We start from the raw sequence: 27,775 nt of genomic DNA on the forward strand, positions 1-27,775 counted from the left end.
TTTAAAAGCCATGATGTGTCTTTCTCTCATGGGTGGGCCAAATTCTTTGGGCAGGCAAAGGGAGATAACCTTGCCCCTTATAACCTCATAAGGAGCAAGATTCCAGATTTGCCCATCTGAGCTTTTCATTTTTAGACTTTAACGTCTAAAAATGCATCACATGAGCATAGTATGTACATGAACACCACTATGTGACTGCCTGGTTTAAAGCATCAGCTCATTTGTTGCATTTCTTTGAGGAAATATGTCCTGATTTTCTTTTCTAGTTCATTTGCCTTTATTAATATATATTACAGTAAACTCCTCTGACAAATAAATTAAACTATTTGCTGGCTGAGTTTGTCTGAGGATATTTGGTATTTTAAATGGCTTTAAAGTCTAAATACCTTGGTTGGTAACTATTGTTGATCTCTGTGTTTTTGTCCCTACTAGTTTAAGTATTCAGGGTAGAAGGGACTGTTAACAACAACACAGCAGTAAATTTGGAAAAAGATACAAATACTGGAAAAAGCTAAACTTGAAATGCCCTTGGTAACACAAATCTAAACCACAGTCAAGGTAGTCTCCTTGAATGTCCTGTTCTTAGGGCTTAAATGCATCAATGATTTATATGCTTACTTGAGTACTAGATGCAGGTTAGCAGATAGCCGCGGGTCTGTGAACTGTGTTGTTCTATTGTTGTGGTCAACAAAGTAGACGCGACCTGTGGCTGTGTTTCTGATCTCCCAGCCTGGAGGCAGTGGGCCCAGCTCCTCACAGTTCACATTGCTCAGGTCCCTGAACAAAGAAAATCAAAACCATTAGAGTTGCTCAAGTTGTTGTTCTTTGTAGAGTTCAGATTTGACTGAGGTGCAAAATTGAACAGGAGGCCTTGTCCTGCTGTGGTTTTACATTTTTACAACTGTTAGGTATGATGCATTGTTAGCTGCTTTTCTACAGTTCATTGGTGAGTAGCAGTAGAAAGTAGGCAATTTCTTTTAACACAGAATTGCAATAACACTGAACACTTTCAATATTTTGTTTTTGTTTTGAATGAAGAATAATGTAATCATTGTATCTAAATGTTATCCTTTCAATAACAAATGTAGTGATAAAACCTGGTATAGGTGATAACATATGACTTGGTGTTAACATTCATATGTACCAGTAATGACGTTTCCTTTACAACACGTTGACAGGATTCAATCAGACCTCTAGACTGAGGATCTTAATAGACCAAAGAGCATGAAAAACATTAACATTGCCATTATGCTTCTGATAAAGTATGTGCTCTGATTTCTTGATTCTTCTTCTCTCCTGTACACTGACATCCTTTCAGTAGAAACCTACAGTAAGCCCTGGTCTGGGACAATGCTATAGCCTAAGGACAACTTGTCCATGTGTGTGTGAGTACTTTGTCCCTGATGTGAAGTGAGGACACATCATTCATGGACAAGGCACATGCCTTGCTGCACTCATTACAACATACTGGGTCATTTTAGAAGCTCTGTCCAAAATGACCAAACCCAGAGGTTGCTGTTGTTGAGTTGGATGTTAACTTCATTGGCTTCATTGCTGAGCAGCAGCTACACAAAAACATGGCCAAAAATGTAACGCAATTGCAGTGCCTGAAGTCTCTGGTGAATAAACTAGTGGGCTATTGAGAGTTGGTGAAAGTTTGATTGAATGCAGAACCACAAGCCTTTGGTGTGTTCAACTTAACATCTGTCCAAAATTTGTATTCAAATTCCACATCGGACTCAGAGGTCATTAGTTTGGCTGAACTGGACTTGAGCCTGAAATATGACTAATAACACAATCGTGAGCAATTAAGTGAGAAATTAGCTCTGATCCAGCCCTGTCAAGTCCAGTTTGGTCCCGTCAGTTTTGGGAATACATGTCAGGTTTTATATTAGGATTAAAACAATACAGGCGGACATCACAGCAAAGCATTTATCATGTGCCTTAAATACATTGTGTTGTTGAGATAATTATGCTAATGTTAATAGCTCTTTATAACATTTATCAAAATAAACTTATATATAGCTTTACAATACATACAAATGTGGACAATAAAGATGGAAAACTTGCCTGGGCACCCGGGGGTCATGCCAGGTGCTGACTCCAGTCTGTGTGTGGAGGAAGTAGACTTGACCCTGCTGAGTTGTTCTTTGCTCTAAAACAGAGATAATTAATTGGAGTTAATGTCATAAAAGTCAAAAACATCACTAAAACAAGCTCTGAACGGTTGCTGTTCTGTAGTCTAGTCTTGGTGGGTACAAGCATGAACAGTGAGTTTGTGTAATTTTGAGAAGGGGGAAGTTTATTTGGTTATAATTTATGTGATAGGCAAATTGCAGGGAGAAGAGTTTCTTAAGGTGTGCGCCACCGCCAATGTAATCACTTAGTTCCTCTCCAGTCTCCAGTAGGCCTATCCCAAGAGGATGGGGAAATATGTGAAATGTGAGGGAAATTTATCAAAAGACTTCCATGAGTGTTTTTCCTTGCACAGAGTTCCTTGATCCTTCCTGGTTGCTTTGTTTTCTCTTAAAAAAGTTGCTGTGTGTGCTCTAGAAGTAATCCCTTCCCGTTAATCTCCAAAACCAAAGGAAATGGAAAGAAAAATGCAGCCACTTATTACAAACCCATCAAAATAATATACTCTTAATGAACAAGTAAAAAAATAAAATGGGGGGACCCGGGGATAGCAAAAACATATCAGAAGAGAATTGTTTATCACTGGCTTGTTGAATATCTTGCTCCATCCAGCTCAAGGATAAGTGGAGAGTGAGAGTATGAATGTTGGCACACAGTGTCTGCTGGTACAGCGTGGTTTCCATGTGTGAATATGCACCAGCTAATCCATCACCCATCATCCAACCCCACCCTAACTTCCTATTGGCACAACTCATTTCCTACCCACCTCTCCCTCTCTTTCCCCCCCCCCCCTCACACACTCCCTTTCTTTCTCTCACGCTCCCTCACCACACCCAGCCACTGGTTCAAAGGGTTCAGTTGAGGAAGAAAGCTCACTAGCTGTTGGGTATCAGTGACTCACTTTGTCCGACCATGGCCAGCCTCAGTGGACACAGCAGGACATTTCAAAGGGGGCACAGGTCCAACAGTGCCATTCTAAATCACTGGCATACTGCACCACAATTAAAATAATAATTTATTCTACATACTCTGTGGGTATTAAGGGGTGCACTGTTGCATACTGTGAAAAGTACATGTTTTTCTGAAAAAAACATTCCAATGTTGGAAAATGTACTCGTGTAGCTCCTGCAGTATTTTCCCAATGTGTTTACTTGCTGTTAGTGTAACCAGCTTAAGATTTAAAGGAGAATTCCGGCAATTTTTTACGTGAATCTTGATCGCCATAAATATACATGTACTTTCGATTGAAAAAAACCCAGCCCGAATTAGTGCAGGAAACACAGACTAGGTGCAACTACGTGTACGAGCTTCCACTGACCTAAAACGACAGTTGCTGGGACAAGTTTTAGAGAGCCTTTGTAACAGACAAAAAATGCAATTAAAATATATGTGCAACATGAACGTGACAACAAGCTGCGTTTTCAACTCAGACATGGTTTAAATTCACCTACCCTGGTCACTGTCTCGATCCTGTCGTTAGCTGGAAGCTGATAGCTACTAGCTCCTAGCCAGGCTTGATGATTATCACAGACAAGCTGCCAGCAGGATTGAGACAGGGAGCAGGGTAGGTGAATTTAACCAATGTCTGAGTTGAAAACGCAGTCTGTTGTCATGTAAGGGCCCTGTTCATGTTGCAAAGACATTTTAATTGCATTTTATATCAGTTAAGAGGCACAAAGGCTCTCTAAAATATGCCCCAGCAACTGCCGTTTTAGCTCAGTGGCCGTTTTTTTTTTTTTTTCCTCAATCAAAAGTACACGCATATTTATGACAATCAAGATTAATGTAAAAAATGCCTGCACTGATTTGGGTTGGGGGTTTTACACGCATATTTATGGCAATCAAGATTGATGTCAAAAATGGCCGGAATTCTCCTTTAAGATAACCCAATGTACTTTCTTGAGCATACACATGAATACCCTGCTTGCCCTACCTCTCTTTGTTGTGGGAATAAAAGTCTGCAAAGCAAAAACATTCTTTGGGAGAAGAGAAGAGATGACATGATGTGGTGCTGTGGGAATGGGGGAAAGGGGAGGATGAGGGTGAGTAGAGAAAGTGTGAGTGAGCTCAAGGACGGATAGTGAGACAGACAGAGAGCGACATAAATAAACAATAAAATGGACAATAAAAAGAGAAACTCATAAATTTAAACTCATCATTAAAAGAATATTTTTTTAAAGTATCACTGCCTCCAGGCTACAAACAAGATACACACACACACACACACACACACACACACACACACACACACACACACACACACACACACAACACACACACACCCAACCACAGGACACACACACCCCAGACACACCGACCACACACACACACACACACACACACACACACACACACACACACACACACACACACACACACACACACACACACACACACACACACACACACGAAAAGGGACCAATCACATGATCAGGTTGAGGTAAAGGCTGCAGAGGACTACAGCTGACTAATGTAGCAGCTAGTTAAAAGTGTTCACTTGGTGTCCCATGTGTAAACCTTTCCATGACTAGACACTTTGACAACCAGCAAGAGGGACCGTTGCCCTGTAGTTGCATTTAAACATCTTATAATAGCATGTAAAGATCAACACTGAATATGTACTGGCAATTTTTGCAAGAACAAATTAAATGAGACACTAGTGACAAGTTGAACTCTGTCAAATGTAACCAGCATTTGTATAAACATCAGACTGGGGTCAGTCCGGGGATTTTCAGGTCAGGCTAAACAGTCAACCTAGAAGAAACACCTGTTGTGGTTGTGTGTGTGTGTGTGTGTGTGTGTGTGTGTGTGTGTGTGTGTGTTTCTCTCACCATAACCCTCAGGCAGGTCAGGCGGTGTATGCAGGTGTGTTCGACTCATGTAGTTACGATGCCGCTGCGATCGAACCCTTCTCTCCTGGATCCGTGGTTCGCCCTGTGGGCAACTGGCCTCGGCCCCATTAACAGGTGTCATCACTGGCGTGTTCTCGTCCACCACACAGCTTAGCGGACGCCCTGATGGGCTGGAGTACTCAGATGCTGGCCTGGGAAAGAGAAGAGGGTGTGTATGTGGTTATGATTATGCAATGTAATCTTAACTGCTATTTTCAAGTTAAAATTTCTAAATACATGTTTATATATAATACATATTTTATAACTAATAATAAAAAAAATAAAAAAATTGAAAAGCATTTTACCAAAACGATACCAATTGTTTTGCTGTGAACTGGATGAATAAAAGATACAAAAGAACACCACAAGTGTTTGTTTTCATTCCTAAGAGATACAAGCATGGCTGAGAGTGTTAAATGAGTGAGCGACTTTCAGTTTTGGTGAGTGTATGCGACTGTCCATGTTTTCCTGTGCTTGCAAGAACCTGGGTGAGAAGGGTGCAAAGAAGTGTGTCCCTGTGTGGTATCTGTGTGCTATGGGTTAAGTCATAGGTGTAGCCAGTTTATGTGTTCTTGTGATGTCTAGACATACACAAAAGTATAGTGCAATTATTGCAAAACAGATTGTGTCCTCATTCTTCAAGAAGAGAAATAAATTCATGGTTTAGATTAAAGTGATATAAAGGAAGATGGGTTGCAAAAATGAAAACAGAAAGTTCTAACAAGTTGCAATGCATTTGTGTACTACTTAAAAGCAGGACCCGCGAACACATATCTAAATACAGACAAACAAAGACAGGTTGACACTTTCTGTATCTCTGTGTGTGTGTGTGTGTGTGTGTGTGTGTGTGTGTGTGTGTGTGTGTGTGTAGCATGTCTGACCACCTTGTCTGTGTTGTCACAACCCACCTCCACCCTCCCTCTACACACCTTCCTCCCTGCCATGTCCTCTTTTTCCCCCTTATCATATGTCCCACCTTTCCCTCCACATTCCCTGATTTTCCTTCATGTTATATTACTATAACATGATATTAACATTATAACATACATTACATTATATTACTCTTTTTTTCCAGTCTGAGCCATTTTTCTCCATCTACACCTCCAATGTGTCTTCTCTATACTAGTTAATGAACCAGATTGCATTTGTCATCAGTCAGGACCAGTAAAGAATTCTGAGAATAGGAAAAGCAACTAGTTACCATCCAAAAAACACAATATTCCCTTTTTGTACTTGGTCAGTTAACATGATACATACTTGCATGGGATTATAAATAAATAAAAAGTAATTGACCTAAAATGTTACATGCTATTTTTTGCACCTGCTGTTGCATATTCAAGACAGGAAAAAATGATTTTTCTTTACTTCCTCTTAAAGCTGCAATTGGTAAATTTTATAAAAATAAGTCAGTCATTTTGTGAAACGGTCACTATATCTGTGATATAATCTTTGAAAAAATATCAGGACCCTCTGCTTCCTCCTGGTGCTCCTAATGGCAAATGCAGATTCCACTGCGTCTGATGAAAACAACCAATTAGAGCCGTCAAGTCTCTATCCCAGTACCAAGCACTTGCCCTTGTAAACTGCGATCAAACTGTCAAACCAGACAGTGCTGATCAAATATGAATCAAGATATGCCTTAAATGTTTTCAGAAACATATTTCAGTGTGCCGATCGGCCCAATAATTATTATTGCCCATACTCATTATTATTCCGCCTGTTTTTTGTCCCGCCACTAGTCCCAGAGCCTTGCCAACACGTGTAATGACCGGAAATGGTGTACCTTTCAACAAGATTTGCAGTGTGGTTTTCACAAAATCTGCAAAAATTTCTCATAGACTTTAATGGGAAATCTTCGGGAAATCGCTCAACATCGCACAAAACGCCACCTCTTTGGGGCTATGCTGTATCGCTGTACTTTAACGTAGAAACATAATTCGAAGTTTAAACCAAAGACAAGGCTTTGGCCTTTTTTGGGCTGAATGGGCATTCAGATATCAAGCACGGTTTCTTTCAAATCACAGTTTACGTATCGTCCAGTTTTCAGACCGTCTCAGATTTTCCAATGTGTGTGTATGTGGTGGAATGGTGAGAGTTAGAGAGGAGCACAGATTGGGAGGGCCGCAGTACGATTCTCTGAAAGTTTTTCAAACAAATGTCTCTCTCTCCTCCAGTTTTCACTCCTCATACATCATGGTTGGTCAAAATATAGGAAATCTTGAAAATATTTTTGCTCTATACACGCTAAAAGTACTGTTTTTTTTAAATGGAGTCTGGTTGGTTTAGCGCTAACTACGTCATAACCGTTTCTGGGAAACAGAAAGGTTTAAATAGGTTGTAAAAAGGTCCATCTCTGATGGGTTAAGACACGTAACACTTATTTTTTTTGGTTTTATTGTTATTCGGATGTAGTAGTAGTAGTAGGCACACTGTTGAAAATTCTGCAGAATTTTCAGAGCCCTGTTTGTTTGTTTGTTTGTTTGTTTGTTGGTCGGTTTAATTTGAAAATGTAAATAAAATATGGGAAAAAAAAAAAAAGAAAATTCTGCAGAATTTTGTCTTTTAATGTACTGTTTAGCTGAAAAAATGAGAACATTTGTGACCCGGACGCCATGTTGAAAACATTCAAGCCAAAACCAAGCTAATAGTGACAGTTTCAGCAATATGACAAAACCTTATTTTTGAACTAACTGAAATTTTAACTTTTTTTCCCCTCTTCACTACTTATCCACTAATTTCTTCCTCCTACTGAGTCCCTACCTGCTCATCTTCTTTCTCATTGTGACCATTTCCGCCTTCCATAATGGCCTACCACTTAACCCTTTCTTCACCATTTCTGTCTGTCCTACCTTGTTCTACTAGGCTCCCCGTGGGCCATTAGAGATGTGTAGTAAGAGTGGGTACGAAGGTGAGGGTGTGGTGTCATTCGTTTGCTTACTCCCTTTACGGCTACACTAATATGGGCCAAGTAGGAAGGCAACAGTTGTTCATGCAGGAACAGGGGCCAAGTAAAACCTGGCTACCCAACTGGCTAGTTTATTTAGGTTTATGTGCGTGTGTGTTTGTGTATAAGTGTGTGTTGCGGTGGTGTGAGGGCTCAGGAAATTGACAGCATTACTGACAGACTGTTATTGTTGTGTTGCGAGTTCGGCTAAGTGGACGTTTTTTGTTCTGGAAAGGGAAGTGGGAAAAAGTAAAAACACTTAAATAGACCCCCCTCCCCCAATGCTTTGTTGTAAAAGGTCAAGTTTGTTGTGCATTACTTCAGGATGACTGCTATACATAATGTAAGGCAGTAAAGGGGTTTGGGATAATACGAATTGAGCCAAAAGTACCCATTTTAACATGACTCGCTTTTTTTCATTCTGCATTTTTTAAAGTCTTAGTTGAGGATGTGCAGTATGTGTGCAGATGTACCTGGTAGGTCTCTCCCACTGCGTGGTACGTGTGATGTGGTTCAGGTACTGTATCCTTCCAGAGGCTGTCCTCCTCTCTTCCCAGCTGTTTCATGAGAGATTAAGAGAAACAAGTGAGAAAAAGCATCATACTTGTTGTAAAGCAAAATCAAACATAAAAGACACCTTTGACCATATTTGACAATACTAAGAACATCTAACAGCATTGTAAACAATGTATCCCTTATTTTATAAGTAGTACAAAAAGTAGAATCAGCAATGTGCGTATAGCTGAACCCTCTGTATTACTTTTTAAAACACATCAAGGCGTGCACAGGGAAAATTGAGATGTATTAGAAAGACATTTTCTCCCTACAAACCAGAGAAAAGTCTCATAGGATAGTAAGGCTAGTAATATTCAGAAACTACCGGTAACAGATGTTAAATATACAAACCCCAATTCCAGTAAAGTTGGGACGCTGTATAAAACGTAAATAAAAACAGATTACAATGATTTGCAAATTCTTTTCAACTTATATTCAAATGAATTTACTACAAAAGACATTCAACAGGTAAACAGGTTAAGCGGAAACAGGTGTCATGATTGGGTATTATCGTTCAATTGAAAGGATGGGTCGAGGTTCAACACATTGTGTAAAACTGCATGAGCAAATAGTCCAATAGTTTACAAACAACGTTTCGCAATGTACAGTTGCAAGAAATTTAGGGATTTCATCATCTACAATCCATTATATCATTAAAAGATTCAGTGAAGCTGGGGAAATCTCTGCACCTGAGCGGTAAGGCCAAAAAGCAACATTAAATGCCAGTGACCTTCGATTCCTTTAGGCAGCACTGCATTAAAAAACGACATCATTATGTAAAGGATATTTCCACGTGGGCTCAGGAACAATTTGAAAAAAACATTGTCAGTTAACATAGTTTGTCGCTACATCTACAAGTGCAGATTAAACTACCATGCAAAGCAGAAGCCATATATCAACAGCACCCAGAAACGCCACTGGCTTCTCTGGACCTGAGCTTATCTGAGATGGACTGACGCAAAGTGGAAAAGTGTGCAGTAGTCTAACAAGTCCACATTTCACAGCGTTTTTGGAAATCATGGACTTCAGGGACAATAAAGACCAGCTTGTTATCAGCGCTTAATTCAGAAACCAGCATATGTGACAGTATGAGCGTGTGTTAGTGCCGATGGCATGTGTTTCACCATGATGGTGAAAGGTAAATACAGGGTTTTGAGCAACATATGTTGCCATCCAGCAACGTCTTTTTCAGGGATGTCCCTGTTAAATTCAGCAAGACAATGCCAAGCCACATTTTGCACGTGTTACAACAGCGTGGCTTCGTAGTAAAAGAGTACAGATACTAGGCATGTCTGCAGTCCAGACCTGTCTCCCACTGAAAATATGTGGCACATTATGAAGCTCAAAATACAACAATGGAGACCCTGGTCTGTTAAGCAACTGAAGTCGTACATCAAGCAAGAATGGCAAAGAATTCCACCTACAGAGTTTCAACAATTAAGTGTCCCCAGTTCCCAAACGCTTATTGATTGTTGTAAAATGGAAAGGTGATGTAACACAGTGGCAAACATGCCTCTGTCCCAGCTTTTTTGAAACGTGTTGCAGGCATCAAATTCAAAATGAATGAATTTTGGCAAAAATACAAGGTTTATCAGTTTGAGCATTACATATCTTGTCTTTATAGTATATTCAATTAAATATAGGTTAAAAGGATTTGCAAATCAATAAATTCTGTTTTCATTTACGTTTTACACAACGTCCCAACTTCATTGAAATTAGGGTTTGTTCCTCATTTTTTAAAATATATGCACAATCACAAAGAAACTAACCCCTGCCCCAATACACACCTCCAAACTATAGATTACTTCACTGATTTAATTTGTCTCTGACAGTACTGTGTGGATTAATAGGAAAACCTGTGATAATACTGACCCATCAGGTAAGTCATTGTCAAACAGGCGACTGCAGTCCACCACCGGCCCTCCTGTCCCAATGCGATCTCTGGATTGAAGACTTACTGCACAGTTATCAAAGACAAGGACGACAGCAGATCAATTACATTTTTTTACCCATATAGTGCAGCTCATATAATGAGTAATTATATATTCATCATTCTGTATAAAGTTCCTTTGGTATGTGGATTCAAGTTCCAGTAATGCTTTTTTTACATTTTGTCATCTTCCCATTTCCTTTTCTCCTGTGAGATTAATTCAATAGAAAGCCAAATAAGAAAGAAGAAGAAATGGAAGACTTTGTTGTTAGGTAACAGATATTAAATATATATTCTCTGTTTTTTAATACAAAGCTAAGGGAAAAACAAAAATTCCAGTCTGGTTTGGTGGTTAGGTAATGAACTGAGTCATTGAGTATTAAGACATTCAGTCTGGATTCATCTGAACTTTTCTTACCAACTATTTGTCCTCTCACAGTATCATTGTCATTGGGGCCCAGCTTATTCAGGTCCAGTCTCTGATCTGCAGGGAAAAACCAAACAAACATATAACCAGTGAATAAGCATCTGCCCCCATTCACAACCATGAACACATCCAGGTACTAAGCCGATAAGCCACTTGTTGTACAGTATTTCACACTAAGTAACTAGGAGGCTGAAAACATAACAGCACAGGGACACAGGACATTGCCAAATAACTTCACATTGTGTTGTGGCAAAATTTGTGCAAGGTTCAACATTTTTGCCAGACAACATTGCATTTCTGTGTCGACAACCTTGCAACGTCAATGCAGTGCCATTGAAAGGAATAAGGAGGTGTGTGTTTAGAATATGCTATTGACGTTCTGACTTACGCATGAGTTTAACAAGACACACTGAGGTAGCCAGTAAAAAAACTGTAATAAATTTTGTCTGCATGCAAGTGTGCCTTTAAATGTAAAATAATACAAGTGTTTTTTGCAGAAGAAACAACTCTGTAGCATCACACATTTTGTGAGAAAAGATTAAAAAACGTTGGAGACAAAATATCCCAAATGTTGGACACAAAATGTGTTTGCAGTCTTGTTTTTTCTGGAAAGTAAGAACTCATTGTCTGTTCACCACAGGATAGCACAGCCAAACACAGACAGACAGCACAGAACAGCCCGGGAGGACTATTTAACGAGATCCGAGAACAGATACACTCCGTCAGCGTCCTCTCTCTCTCTCCTCTCTCTCTCGTTCTGCGCTCCTCTTCTCTCGATCTCGTCTTCTCGCGCTCTCTCGGAAGACCCGACGGCCTGCTTGGGGAGAACTCAAAATCGTACGCTTAGAGGGGTTTTCTTTTCGGCGAGATGTGAGAAGGAGGTGTGATGAGGTCCCTTTCGATACACTCCGCCATTCTCTCTCTCTCTCTCTCTCTCCTCTCTCTCTCTCTCTCTCTCTCTCTCTCCTCTCTCTCTCTCTGTCTCCTCTCTCTCTCTCCTCTCTCTCTCTCCTCGTCTCTCCTCTCTCTCCTCTCTCTCCTCTCTCTCTCTCTCTCTCTCTCTCTCTCTGCTCTCCTCTCTCCTCTCTCTCTCCTCTCTCTCCTCTCTCCTCCTCCTCTCCTCTCTCCTCTCTCTCTCTCCCTCTCCCTCTCTCCTCTCCCATTACACTTGAATACTAACACAGATAAACATTAGGATCAAAGTGACTATCAAAACTAACAAAGCAGACTGACATGTGAGTCAGGCAAGTCATTTTGAAAAACTTTGGTGTGTGTGTGTGGTGTGTGTGTGTGTGTGTGTGTGTGTGTGGGTGTTGTGTGTGTGTGGTGTGTGTGTGTGTGTGTGTGTGTGTGTTGTGTGAGTTTGTGGGTTCAGAAGTAGGACAGAGGGCTTCGAGGTTTGTGTCTGTGATGTTACAGGAAGTTTGAGTTCTGTGTAGAGCCACACAGACTTCTGCAACTAAACAACATGCCAGATCTCCTTTTGGTTTGTTTGCGAGAGTGAAAAGAGCGAGAGCAAGAGAGCGTGTGTGCGTGGGTGCAGGATTGAAACAGTTGAATATTACTTCTAGGAACCAACGCAATTCCAATAAAGTTTTGTGTACACATCTTGGTACGACCACAGGGTATGTGTCTGCAGCACACAAGACAAGAACAGGGGGATACTGTGACACTCTGGTGTCAAAGATCATGATCTGTCTCCCCTACCACTTCCTGTGGCTACGAGGAAGTAAAATTTATGCTATGATGGTTGTACAGTAAGTGGCTGGTCTGGAGCCTCACTGGAGCCTATACTGTCTGTTTCTGGAAGCTGTGGGTAAATCTAAGGGCAGGTCCTTTGGCACCAAGTGGGGTAAAAGTATGGCACCAGGTCTTCATGGCTTCCAAGTTCCTTTTGTGGTTTCTGGTGGTTACCTATATACCTTATATTTAATATATTATATATAATAATATAATATCTATATATAATATATATATATAATAATATATATATATATATAAATACATAACACACACACACACACACACACACCACACACACACACCACACACACACACAACACTAATTGGTGTTGAATTTGGGCCAACCAAACTACAACTATGTACACTGATGGAAGAATCCAACTATGCAGTTTGGGGGGGGGGAACCCACAACAATTATATTCAGACAGACAACTCCTTTAGTGGTTGTGGGGCGACTGAAGAAATGGATGGACTTAAGGACAAGGCCGGATATATAAAAAGGGGAAAAAATGTAACTCGGTGTGGTGGTTCTGGTCTGACATTTTTGTTTAAGACAGAGCAGGGATATGGAGAGACGGAAAGATGGAGAATGTGTGGAAAGAATGTTAAATTGACAGCACGTACTATAGGCAGACAGGGCTAACAAGTATGTGGCCATGTGGATTGCACAGAAAAAAATTAGAGTCAGAAATCAAAGGGTACAACACAGGGGCCGCAGTCTGGAGCCATGCAAACAAGAAACTAACCATTTGAGAATGTGTCTGTGCAGAATCATCACTGTTCCTTTGTATGTTACCCACAACCTGGGATCCACTTTATGGTCAATTGATTGTATTATCACACACAACTTTTTGCATATTGTGCAAAACAGTGCCAATAAGTATATCAGCAAGACTTTGTCTCCAAGAATAAAAGCTATTTGTTTCCTTGACAGAAATTCCGAGGCTGTAAAAAGTATTGTGGCAATTGATTTAATTGATTTTTTTGGCACAAAAGCAGCAGCAGCAGCAGTCTGCAAGCTGGGGATAGGACAGCGGCATTGTTAGAGAGCTACACATGTAGCAGCAGGCTAACTAGCTATCAAACTGCTGCAGCCAGATAAAACAATGGCACAGGAAAGGTTCCATGACATGAAGTTTTTTCTGTTGTTGGAGACACTAGGTCTGGTCCCCACATTTGTCTGTCTGACTGTGAGTGTTGAGTACAGGATGTGTGTGCATACATGTGTGAAAAACAGTTAACATGGCTCAGCCAAGCCTACACACAAACAGGTACTTACAGCCAGTGTCTTTGAGTCTGTTGATGGCGTTGGACAGAAGGCGGACACAGCCCAGGAAACCTGCACCCTGCTTTTTGTGGATCTTCTTGTGGTTCCATACACTGATGGTGATTGAGTCTGCCTTTCCAATGTATCTGCAAGAAAGCAGGTAAATAAGACAGTAAAGAGGAGAAGTTTTCAATCCTGACAAAATGTTTACAGGGTTTCTGAAGGTTTCACCAAGTCAAATGTAAGACCTTTTTAAGACCTTTATGAATTAAATTAAGACCTATATCACAACATTAAGTACAACAAAATGCAGAGTCACACGAGTACTTGCAAAGTAAATAAATGTATTAAAATTGAATAGAAGTGACTCAGAGTAATAATACTCTGTACATATACAGTGAATTATTTTTGTACTATCGAAAGGAAGAAATACAACACCACAAAATAAAAAAAAAGGATTTTAATGAGCATTAAAGGGAGCATTATATGGATGATGATTAATTTAAACCAGTTTAAAACCCATTTAAGACCTGGAAAACAATACCACATCAAATTTAAGACTTTGAGGGCTAAAATATTTATTCTGAAATTTTAGACTTTTTTAAGACCCCCCCCCCCCCGGTATAGAATGTAAAAGAGCCCAGTGAGACATGCTTGTGTGCACATTGCGGCAAGGGAGGGTGTCAAAGCTCAAAGAACAAAGTAGGTTTTCATCAACCCTCAGGGTATGAAAGATGGAAATTAAATAAAATAACAAGCTACGGCACACCAAGAAATAAACTGAAACTTGTATTTTGCATCTCCTCCAACTACTTGTCCTTGACAGCAAGAGAACAACCATGTTTGCGGTTTAGACTTTCAGACTGTGTAATGAGGCGGATTAGCTGACTTTAAAGTACCTTGTGTGTACGTGCTTATTTGTTTGTGCAGTTGTAGTGTAGCTGAGGTCTGTCTAGTCGTAGAGAACAGAGGAAGTCCCCAAAATGTGCTTCACCACTGTTTGACACATACAGACACACATACACACACACACACACACACACACAGAGACACACATATGCATGCACACACACGCAGCCATCACTGATTCCAAGCTAGATATTATGCTGTGCATCGCAAGCAAAAAGTGGGATTTATTTACTAATATAGATTAGGTATTTAAGCCAAATCATAGAAGTTGGAAAATTACAACCTTTGTGGGTTATGGATCTTTTTGTGTGTCAAGTGACTCAGTCTCCAGTTGCTATTTGAAAATCTGATGAAGATGCAGTAGCAGAGGTTAGCATCTTGGCACTTTTTCTCTTTAGCAGATGCGAATGTGTCTAGGCCTGTGCTTTGTTGCACATGTTGATTATGATCTCATCTGCTAGCCATTTACCGCTATTCGATGACAAATGAATTAAAGAACACATAGTAAACACACTAGGTAGGACTACTCTTACTCAAAGATTTTATAAGAATTCAAACAAAACGGCTTTGTTTTGTGTTTCTAATTTAAAAAGTGCTGCTGTTTACTTTGATCAAAGCTCATTGGGCACTGTACGTTTACATTTCAATTTGGTTCCCTGCATTTTGTGTGCTGTGGTGCAACTCAAATGTCCTCTCTAAACACATTAGTGTTCTAAATGAATGCTCTTTTCCCTTCACAGAGTGTGGTTGTGGGACTAACAGGTCAATGTGATGCAAAGGTGCGTTGTGCAAAGCATCTTTAAGCAAAAAAAAAAAAAAAAGACCTGAAAAAGCCACTGAAACACTGACAATTACATTTAAAGACAAGAGGTACAACAACATGTTAAATCTTCACTCACAATAACTGTCAAAAACACTGTTTTGTTAAACCTTGTCCTTTGACATGACTTTATGGGTACTGAGGAATGTATTGCATACTATCAATGGCAAATTTATACAGATTTGGGTGGGTTGAACAGATTGTAAACTATCATCGCTGATTATTATGTGGATAGGGATGACCACACACACACACACACACACACACACACACACACACACACACACACACACACACACACACACACACACACACACACACACACACACACACACACACACACACACACACACACACACACACACACACACACACACACACACACACACACACACACACACACACTTGAAAAAACTCCCCACACCCAGACCCCAAAAATAACGATTGGCACACCTAATTCTACAGACAACAGAAGAAAGGGGAATGTATTGTTTGGGGTTAAATCTAGATTAGCTAAAATCCAGAACTGTAAGGCTTCCCAAACTTTTTCTTGCATTACACTGGGAAATGGAAAAATAAGATTTCTTTCCAGACTGGATATATATTAATGTTTGACAGCCTTCAGGTGTTAACACCTATAAAAGACTAAAATAAATCAGAGTGGACATTTTACATCTCTGGCTTGTCTATATAGAGTACCTTGATCTTATTTATATAAATTGAGTTGATGCCAAAGCATTCTTTCTCAATTCCCTAGTTCCTTGCTGTTACATAGAACTGACCACCCCATTTCACTTCTCTTCTTCCACTTTTGGACATACGCTTCCACAGACTTTTCCGGTCTCTCATGATGGAAAATTGTGAATATTTAAGCAGTGACATCACTGACAAGGTACAATAAGTTCTGGGTGCAATGTAGGTATGTCTGGCGTAAGTGCTTCTCGAAGGTGGATGAACCCAGTTGTCAGTCTAACGATAGGGTTCCACACAACAAAAGCATGCTCGAACATTGCATTTCATTGTTAGCATAGCAAGGCAGTTAGACTACATAGCCAGGTTACCAGAGCATTTATGAGCTAACATTTACCGATGGTTTGATGCTGTGCATTTTTACTGCCATCTGACAGCCCGGGCAAAGTTTCGCTTGCCGAAATTCGCAAGGTGTTTTGCTGTGTGGAACCCTACTGTAAGACGGAGAAAGACGAAACTACTTAATGAATATACAACCAAAACTGTGCCCGTTTCCAAGCAAGCCATATTTTTTAAATGTTCTGCAGGTTAAATCACTACTAATCAATGTCTGGAGTTACTCACTTTTTGATTATACTGTAGGTGGGTATGTCTGCCATGCAGGCCTCCAAGGCCTCTGATAGGCAGGTTGTGATAAAGGAAGTCAACTAATAATAATAATAATAATAATAATAATAATAATAATATATCCTTTATTAGTCCTACAAGAGGAACTTTACACTCTGCTGTTAATACATACAGGCCTGAATTACACACAAATGCTCAGTACCTATACATGCACTAAATAGAGAGATATCAGAGTGAGTTAACTACTGCCAATGCATTTTTTATATGGATGGTCAAAGGGGGAGTAAATGCTGACTGTAGCAGTGGTATTTTAAACATGCTATTACTGGGGACAAAACTAATCTTGCTTAGGCAGTATAGGTGAAGTCTGGTAAGATGACACAGGCATGAAGGGGCATGGTATGCACAACGCAACATGTACAGCATTTAATATAGAGTGATAGCAGAGGGAGCAGAGAGTGAAGCCCTATAACCAAAGCAATGTGAAGAGTTTTTACTAAAAAAAAAGGCTGGAAATTAGAGGCAAAGCATGAAGAGGCAACTTGCTTAGACCAGACCTATATACACTACTGTGAGTTCATGAACTTTCAACTAAATGTTTGCTGGGTTGTTGTTTCCTTATACATTTTTTGCATAGGACACAAATATTAATTGTTGAGCATCAACTGTAGTTAAAAGTTATCATTTTTGCAGGGTATATATATATGAAACATAATGTATAACATTGAGGCATCTGGTTACTGGTAGTATCAGTGTCACGTGGGAAAAAACGCCACCTCCTAAAGCTGGGGGTGTGGCAAGTTGGCAATCTGCAAAGCCCACACTCCCATCTGGTTTTTGTGGCATGTAAGCCATTTCCTGAACAAGAGGAAGAGGCCAGGGGTTGCTGGCGGGAAACATACTTCTCCAAGAAGTTGGGGATCGAGAAGGGGTGAAGCATTATGTAAAAAAGGGGATCTGAGGTTATTGTTGACAGGAAACAGGAAGCATTGAGAAACAGGTGTGTGAAAATGGGTGTGATGTATTAGTTGTAATAATACAAATTAGACAAATTCCAATTCACAGAGGATATTGATCAGGACTGCAAAACTATTTAGCAAACTCCATCTTTATACAACCCAAAAAAGGAAGAATCTGTCATCTGATAAAGAAGGAATTCATATCACTACAAGTTGTGTTCCCCCCCAAAAATCTCATATGTATATGTGTTGGTGAGGCCTGAGGTATGGAACGTCTAACATCTCACTATCCAAAATGTTTTGTTCACACGTAAAACAGCTTGAGAGCTTTTTAGATGGGTGTTTCTGCACACAAGAGGCGACTCATCGGCATTCCTAAAACACTTGTCATAGCAGTGTAACACAGTCATACTAGAGAGCAAAAACCAGTATGCCGCATTTCTGTTTCAAATTTAAGGTGGTGAGTGACCTCATACACAAATCCATCACACACACTCGCTGCATTTGATTCTTAAGGAGGGATAAGGTGTATACAGCAACATGTCACACTAATCCACAGTTCCGTTGACTTACAGGTCATAATGTTGATTCCACTTTGGGTCCAGCGTATTTTTCACAGTATCTGTAGAGTGGCATTGTCCTGAGCCGTCAACCACCACTTTGGCAAAGGGATCTGGCAACCCTGTAAAAGTAGACAGAGGAAAGTTTGTTTTTGTTGCAACTTTACAAACCAAGCAACAGAGCTCCAGACTGCGACCAAATGGTCGCATTAGGCAAACATTTATTGAGACAGTGCGAGTATTTCTTACGACTACTTGCACATATCCAACCAACAAATTTGATGACTTTTGTAATTTTTTAATTTCCTGTTTGTAAACAAGGAGAGAGCAGGTCTGCCAGAGTTGGTCAATGTGTGCGAGAGGGGATGGGTCCGTGAGTGATAAGCTGCATTCACTTTGCTGGCATCGGCCGTCACAAGATGTGGCGAAAACACAGTTCTTTCCATTCATTGTTAATGGGTGTAGTGTGTTTAGACTGTGGCGAGGAGTGGCAGGGGATTGAGAAACGTCACCGCCTCAATTGCTGCCACAAGAAAGTTTTTAAAATGAAGGAATGAATGAATGAATGAATCCTTTATTTATAAACATTAAGCCCATACAACAGTAAAACAATAAAAGAAAATAAAATCACACCAACATCCGACAGCAATGAAGATTTAGATAAGACAGAAAAACAGAACATAAACAACGACAACAACACAGTACTGGTGGTGGCACGCAGTCATCAGTCCACTAGATAAGATGATTTAATGAATAAAAAAGTGCCCAATATCGAAGGTCTATGTGCCTACAGTATATGTGATCTATTCAGTAACTGAATGCTCCTCCAGACAAATGATGTAATGTCACGTTTGGTTTTTGTTAGGGGCATTCAAAATCTACGTCCAGATGGGAGGGGGGAAAACTCTGTGAAAAGTGGATGGGATAGATCATCCAGTATCCTCATGGCCAGATTGAGGGTATACTGTTCTGTGAGGTTGGTGATGCTTTAAGATCAGATCCCGTAATTTTCCGGCCCATTTTAGTTGCTTTGTCCAGCAGGTTCCTATTCTAGACAGAAAGATGAAGAAATAGAAAGATGAAGAAATCGAAAGATGAAGAAATCTGGACAGAAAAAAAATAGAGCTGTTCCTGTGCTTTTAAATATCTTGCTAGTGTGTTGGCCAACCCGGTGAGTTTGAAATCAATAATAGTGCCCAGATACTTACACTCTTCCACAGTCTCAATGACTATCCCTTGAATAATAACAGGTTGCAGTGGAGGGGGCCTTTTCCTAAAAATCAATCATTTGTTTTGTTTTCGAAATATTTAAAATGAATGTGTTTTGATTGCACCATTCATAGAACTGGTCAACCTCAGTCCTGTAGTCCTGTTCATTACCTATTAAAAAGCCGACTACGGCAGCAGCATCTGCAAACTTAATCAGTGAGCAGTTGGAATGGTGGCTGACACAATACATATTTCTAAATTAAACCAAAGCCATGCTTTCATTTGTGCACTTCTTGAGCTGCACCTGATATTATTCTTGCAGCATTTTAGTTATTGATAAAACATATCCCTGTGGCACTCCCGTGTCCGTCATAATGGTTCTTGACTGACTGTGACCCCGCCCTCACATACTGTTGTCTGACAGTTAAAAAGCCCTGAATCCACTTTACAAGAGTGAGATTTACACCCATGTTAATCAGCTTATCTATCAACTTATGTGACTAGATAGTGTTGAAATCTGAGGAAAGGTCTGCAAACAGGATGCGTACATGAGAGGCAGGTGTTTCAAGGTGTTTGTAAATTCCATTCAGTAGAGTTGGACAGCATCTTCCACTCCCCTTTTCTCTCTGTAAGCAAACTGTAATGTGTCCATGTGAGCTTTGGTTTGTATTTTGAGATTAATTAAAATACTCCATTTAAAGCACTTCATAGCAACAGAAGCAAGTGCCACTGGTCTAAAATCCTTCAGTCCAATTGGTTTGGGTTTCTTAGGAAGTGGTAAGATTTTCGCTGATTTACATATCACTGGGATTTGTGTGTGTCAAGTGATTTCTGACTTAGTTCTTAGCAACTCTTTAGGATGGTGCCTTCCAGCCTGTCAGGGCCAGCAGCTTTCCGTGTCCTTATATGGGAAAGAATCCTCCCCACTTCCTCACAGTTTACCGTGACTGGTGCATTTGCTCTTCCATCGAGGCTGATTGGATTGACTGGCACATCACTCTCCCATCTCAAAAAGTGTTCATTCAGCGCATTTGCTTGCTCGACTGTATGTACCGGTGTGTTGGAGTGGTGATTTTGCCCTGTGACAGTTTTAACACCCCTCCATTCCATACGGGAGTTATTTTTCTTCAGTTGTTGTTCAACTTTGTCTTCATATTGTCTCTTGCCCCGTTTGATTTTTGTCTGTATTTCCTTCTGAATCAGCTTCCCTCCATGCCTATCATTTGCTTTAAACAATCTTTCTTTATCCACTAACAGATTCATAATTTCGGTTGTAATCCAAGGTTTTGAAGGTTCACAAATTTTGTCGGGATCACATTATCCACACAAAAGTTAATATATGAAGTTACAACATCCAGTGTAGTGGGCTAGTGCAGATGACAAGGAGTAGCCTTGTAGCTTTGTAGTTTGCGTCAGGGGGACTATACACTAGACATACAAATAGTTCACACAATATGGTGTCTTGTACATGCATGATCCTCCACTGATTGATTCCCTGTGGCTTGTTGATCTCTGTCAACTCTTAACGGTGTACCAAAACCAGGAAGGGCAAGTCTCATCGTTCACTGTACGGTTTACCCAAGTCCCATTGAAGCATAACAGACAACTGTCTCTGTCTTCATACAGGTATTGCGTAGAGGCATGGAGTTCATCTAATTTGTTCCTTAGCAATTAGAGAGGTAGTGGGGGTTTAAATCCTCTTGCACGAACGCTGCGTTTAATTCCTCTTCTCGAGCCACGCTTTCTCTTTGTCCTCACAGATCGCTGTTCAGTTTGACGTACTGAATACTGTTGGAGGTGTCCACTGCAGCTGTGTTGTTAGACCCAGCTGAAGAAACAACGGATACTAAAAAATAGTGACCAAACAATCAAAGCTCCCATGTGCATGTCAGTTGCCATTTCCCCCCCCCCCAAAAAAACACCAAACACAAGCACTGAAAACTGCCCAGGAGTTTGTGTAACAGCTGAATGTTTGCCAAACAACAAAGCACAGTCGACTGGTCTCTTTTTTTCTCTCTGAATAAAAGCTGCATTCAAGTGCGGTTGGGAACAACAGTACAGTACTCCCCTTTCCATGGAAGTTTAAAAACTAAAAATTATATTTTTTAACCGTCACACAGCATAATGTATTGAAATGGTATCACTGCATTTAACCCATCTTAAGCATTAGGAGCAGTGGACAGATACACATACAGCATCTGGGGAGCAACTTGGGGTTCAGTGTTTTGCTATTTCAGTTAACAAAAAAAGAGAGGAGGGAGGAATGAGGCCGAGGCAATTATACAGTAAACTACCAATAAGAATACTTTGTTTACATTTGTGCATTTCTGCAATGTGCATTTGTTAAGGTTAAGCACCATTCATTTAAAATGTGACTAAACTAAAATATGAAAGCGGATTGTAGTTTCTGTATTTATTGCCAAACCATTTATTAGTAATACAGTCAAAATAGGGGAATTGTGGAAAAACTGCATGGCAGGTTGATTTAAGGTGGGCGCCCCAACATTTTCTGCCTGTGTCCCTAACATTTTCAGTTAGGGGCTCCCAGTGCTCCCAGTAAAAACAGTTAGTCTAGAGTCCTGAGCAAGGTCACCGATACCCCTCTCACGGAGGAAATGTGTCACAGTGACACATTCAAGCCCCATTTGACCAATTTATATGAGACTAGGGATTCTAATTTAGCTTTTATGTCTGACCAAATTGTGTTCCCCTCTCTAACAGAAACACTTGTTGACTAAAGCAAAGCAGTTGATTCTTTCACATTTGATGCAAGTATTGCTGTGTCCATCTGAAAAAAAGTTCCTTAAGCGGACACTACAGAGAAGGTCAGTGGCGTGATAATGCAGATGTCTTCTTCTATTGAGCTTGGTCACGTCCCTATTTATATACGCTTTCAGATATTTTTTTAAACTTTAATTAATCTAGTTTGAAACAATATATCAAACAATGGCCTGTCCAACCACACCAAACAACTTGCAGGACAGGCCAGTTTAACAAATTGTTTTTAAAAGACATGGAGTACAACCAGCCTCAGAGACTCAAGTACAGCCGTGAATGTCCCCGATTTTTTATAAAAGTTTAGCTGTTTTCTGCACCCTTTTTATCTGCCAGGATGATTTTCATAATTATTTAATCACAGTTGTTTATATCCACCCTAAAGCAAACATGGACAGTGCAACATCAGTCACCATAATGGTGTGTTCACACCAAGGTGTTTTTGTGCAAATTCTGCAATGCGATTAAATACAAGGTCAATGCAAAATCCTCCTGATGCCTGACATTGTTGGAGCAGAAATGACGGAACCACTTATTGTGGCTGTCTGTGGACACCCAGAGCTCTATAGCACCTCATTATTTGTATAATGCCGGACTTTCTTGGGGAAAAGAATGCAAGGAAGTTGGACTGCCTGTTACGTTCTGAAATGTGTCAGTTGTTGTTGTTGTTGTTGTTGTTGATGGAGCAGCTACAATGTTAGCATAGCCCTGATTGATCCAAACTTCATTCAGAAAATAGCGTTTAAGAAGTTGTTTGCTTGTTGTCTTGCGGACAAACAAAGTAATAATTACAAATCGTCATAATGATATAATTTTTTGCCACATTTTTTACCGTCCATTGCATTTAAATTTCGGCTAATCCTGTTTTTGGTTCCATACTGCTGTAACAGCAGCAGACAAAGCCTTGAACTCCATTCCAAAACCAGCATTTAGCAGCAGTCAAGCAGATGTAACATTAATTAATGGAGAAGGCAGTGAAATTCACTGTGCTTTTTGAACGTTTCGAATGATGTCAATAATCCAGACACGACTGCGTTTCTGGTACCTCCACAACAGCAGTACAAAGCAGCAATAGTGGTTATAAAGAAATAGTGTCTACGGCTCTAGACTGGCGCGAGTAATGTGATTAAATATTAGTTTTGCCTGAGTGTGAACGCACCATAAAAGTGATGTCGCATTTGTAGAGCATATCCCCTGATGCACATAACTTTATTATAGGGGGATTAAATCACTGCTCTATGGATAAGTCCTCGTCATTTTTTCCATTATGTTACCTGCCCTAGAAGATATGGTACTGTGCTGGACCTTTGTTATGCTCCTCTACATACCTCCAATCATAATACTGTTCTGGTATAAAAGCCGGAGGGAAAGGACGCCTTGGTGTGGTCTGCGGACTCTTTGGAAACTCAATCGAAAATAAAGTTTAGTTATAAACTGGGACATTTAAAGAATCCTGTGTAGGCTGAGATATTCACACAGAATCAATTGATACAATACACAGTATGTGTGCATTGTATTGATGCCATTTTTATTTCACTATTATATTGTTTGTGTATGTACTATACCTACCTATCTACAACTACAAGGCAAGTTTTTCACAGTATCTTATTCAGTTGTAAATCTGATAATGGATTCTTCTCAGTGAGTTTATCAGGTGTTCTCTGTGTGACTGTGCATGTCTGTATGTGTATTTTAATTGTGTCAGAGTATATACCTCTGGGCACCGATACTTCACACAAGTCAAACCTGTCCAGTCACCCTTATGCTTTTGTGGGACTTCCCTCTTTGTGGTTGTATGTATGCATGTGAGTGCGTGTGTGTGTGTGTGTGTGTGTGCACATGCAAGTGTGTGTTTGTACGCATGTAAGACAAAAATGAACTCGCTATTGTCTGTCTCAAGGACGTCCAGATTAATGGAGAAACAAAATACCCTGCCAATGTTGCTATTTACTTTTTTTACCACAACATAACTGGCAATTAGGGTAAAAGTTTTGGGTTGCTTCAGGGTATTCTTTTGTGAAATATTTCTCATCAGTGGAACTACATAACATGTCTCCTCATACATTAATGATAGCGGCAGAGGATAGCCTTCTGTCCTAATCACTTAAACTGAGGTTAAAAAAATAGCAAGAAGCTAAACGTTAACCAATAGTAAATTAGAAGCCAGAAAGAAAACATACTACTTCCTCCCTTGGATGACCTACAACTATCAGCATTTCAATCTATTTATGTTTGTGTCCACTTGTGTTGTTTATGTCCACATGTTTGAGTCAAATCTCACTACCATGGTGTAGCACACATCAGTTTCTCTATATTATCATTAGCTTGTTTTCTAATAGAAAGCCAAACAAGGCTACGAAGAGCCCACTTGAACCACTTACTAACATATTTAAGTCTCCTAATTTTCCACCACTACAAAATTGAATGATTTGACATGCCATGTGACGTTTTAACGGCAGAATTCAAAATCAGAGGATGAAATATCTCCTTGACTACACGGTTAAGTTTGCGTTTATTCTCATGTAATTGCTTTTAGGTGTAATTTCTGTCCAGTTTAATTAAACCCTGTTTAATTAAGTCTAGTGCTTCTGTACCAGTGGACCTGATACCTATTACTAGAAGTTAGGTTAGCGACGGGTCCCTGTGCGTGCCAAGCCTCCCAGGGTGTATTACAGACAGACAGCTCCTGGGGGACATCATTTACAGCACAGCTTCAAAAGCTAAGCAATCTGCCACTGCTGACAAAGCCCATTCTAATGCACATGGGTGGGAATAGGACAGGAATAGCAACATGTAAAAATAGGCTCTACTTACGGAAGAAGTCTTTCTTTGCCAGATTTTTTGCACAGAGGACTGAAAGAGAAGACATACAAAGAGGTGTTAATGACAGGTTAAAAATGAGATGTGGGTGGAAAATAAGATTCTTTTAAGAACAGGCCAGAGACTGATTGCACAAACAAATTGGCTGTCACTAACTATACACAGTCACGTTTCAATTGAATGTCATTTTTCCATTGAATAGCTATTCTAAGAGAGTATACAGTACATCTCTCTCTGTGCAAGTTAAATTACAAACTCTCTCGCACTCAACGTCTCTTGTAATATTTTTAGTAAATGCCCAACTAACTCAAATATTTCATTATTTATAGTTTTATTTTGTCTTTAAAACTTAACGGAGTTTCCCTTGAGTGATTATTGCTGTCTTTTTGCCAACATAATGGTTTGTCCATCCTCACCGTCCCATCACAGGCAAGGAGACCAGTCTTAAGAGTTTTTCCTTGTAAAATATTGAGTAGACAAGCACTCTTTTCTGTTTGAGGCAAGTCCCTAGGGGGTTCACAACACACACAACATACAATGGCTTTCAACAAAAACTGAGAAAGTTAAAAGAGTAAGCTTGTGCTTGGGTTTGTCTGCTGTTGTCTTTTTTATCTTTCAAATGTCTCCCTCCTGTTGGAGGGCCTATGTGACCTGATGTAGGCCGATGCTTTGTTTGGAGCTGGCTAGACGATCCTGTGACAGTTACAGAGCGAGACAAAGCCGGCCAAGCAGCAACAATTAAGAGGTGTGGCGGAGAAAAACAGGATAATAAAAAAAGGTAATAAAAACAACTGTCAATGAATTGTAGGTGGTGCTTAACTTTAGAAAACAGTTTAATCTCTCTGCAAGTGTTTCCATCCACCCATCCATCCATGTTATATATTTACTTTGTTCAATTTATGGTCATGAGCAGGCACTTCTTCATTATCAATACAGGTACAGGAGACCCCTTTCTTTCACACATGTAGTATGGCCTTTATCTCTGTTTTTTTTTAAAGATTTACACACAAGTTAAACAAAAGATGCAAGTCCAACTTGCCCAAGCAGCGCAATGGGATATAAAGGCATACACCATCTGCCACTTCCCTTCTACCATTGTCTAATAAAGCCACACCACAATATTAGATATAAAAAAATAATAAAGCTCTGAAACGTGTAATGAAAGTGTTATTGTATGCTACTGTATGCATTATTTACAAGCACTAGCTTCATTTAGAAAACAATATAGGCTATGAATATACTAAGTAGCTTTAAAGACAGAATTCTCATAGAGTTATCCAACAAAGGGTCAAAGATCTGGCACGACTTTGACCATTTCAGATGTTTATATGAGCACAGAAATCCACAGTTATTATATAACTACTGGACCCCTACGCCAAAACAGTGCTGTGCTGGAGGCATCATGTAGGCTACTTGGATTAAACAATAGATCATGTTAGAGGATGTGGACCTGCCACAAATGAGAAACAAGCACCACTGCTGAAAAAGTTATGGAAAGGCCTGGGAAACCAACCCCTTCCATGTGGAGATCTTGACAGCGAACAAAATGACACAGTCAGACAAATCAGACAGAATCACAACATGGGAATAGATCTCAACACAAATCAAATTGCACTGACTGGGCCAACTGGATGAACACTAACCATCAGCTTGTCAGGGGAAATTACACTGCCAAAGCCGACAGTATGGGCGCAGGCCAAATCGGAGGCAGCCAGAAAAGCCTCCTGTGGGACAAAACGGACACTGTGTTGTCGGCAGAGTGGAGAATAACTGGAGGAACAGAGGCCTGAAATCTTGGCGGAACATTTGTGGACAGACAATCCAACTCCGAGACAAAAATCAGACACCAAAGTTAAAATAGGTCACCATCTTAGGCCTTAACCTTTACCTTGAAGATAGACATAAAGCTATTTTGTGCACATGTATTCCAGGTTATTAGCTGCAGAGGTTTAGGGATAAACTTCATTCCATTAGTTTGGAAATGTTATTTAAAAAAGGGGCTCTGTGCAGTTTTGTTGTAAACAAATAAAAGTTATGTTGATTTAGTGTTACGTCGCTACTTCTCCTTTTGCTATTTAAAAACTGGCGAGCCTGAGTGGTCAAAGCAGCAGTTGTAAAACGGTGAAACATTAATATTTCACTTAATGGAGTTTTTTTTAACATTAATATGCGTTACCCTGGTGGTTAGAAATGGCGATGGTGTAAACTGAGCCCTGGGTATCCTGCTCTGCCTTTGAGAAAATGAAAGCTCAAATGGGCTGATCTGGAATCTTGCTCCTTAGGAAGTCGGAAGGGGCAAGGTTACCTCCCCTTTCTCTGCTTTGCCCGCCCAGAGAATTTGGCCCACCCATGAGAGAGAGAGACATCATGGCTTTCAAATGGGTAAAGTGGCAGTTGGTCAAGGCCACACCCCCAGCCTCCACCTTGCCCCACCTCTCTCCTCAAAAGCTACAGACTCAGAAATGGCATTTACTAAGGAAAGCTCTTTGTAGGACTGGCTCTAGTGGCTGTAA

At 40.1% G+C, this 27,775-nt stretch overlaps 1 protein-coding gene across 1 annotated transcript in view; it reads right to left on the minus strand.

Annotated features, from left to right (window-relative positions):
- The window catches only part of LOC116700034 (E3 ubiquitin-protein ligase SMURF2), a 69,229-nt gene that overhangs the window by 17,376 nt on the left and 24,078 nt on the right, over positions 1-27,775 (minus strand). The window contains exons 2-10 of the mRNA XM_032532869.1: positions 25,257-25,295; positions 18,472-18,580; positions 13,906-14,039; positions 10,875-10,940; positions 10,399-10,483; positions 8,445-8,528; positions 4,968-5,179; positions 2,071-2,155; positions 619-777 (exon numbers count right to left, since the gene is read on the minus strand). Coding sequence (XP_032388760.1) covers positions 619-777; positions 2,071-2,155; positions 4,968-5,179; positions 8,445-8,528; positions 10,399-10,483; positions 10,875-10,940; positions 13,906-14,039; positions 18,472-18,580; positions 25,257-25,295 — 973 coding nt within the window. The remainder of the gene's footprint in view (positions 1-618; positions 778-2,070; positions 2,156-4,967; positions 5,180-8,444; positions 8,529-10,398; positions 10,484-10,874; positions 10,941-13,905; positions 14,040-18,471; positions 18,581-25,256; positions 25,296-27,775) is intronic.

Source organism: Etheostoma spectabile, chromosome 2 (genome assembly GCF_008692095.1).
Source record: "Etheostoma spectabile isolate EspeVRDwgs_2016 chromosome 2, UIUC_Espe_1.0, whole genome shotgun sequence".
Classification (NCBI taxonomy): Eukaryota; Metazoa; Chordata; class Actinopteri; order Perciformes; family Percidae; genus Etheostoma; species Etheostoma spectabile.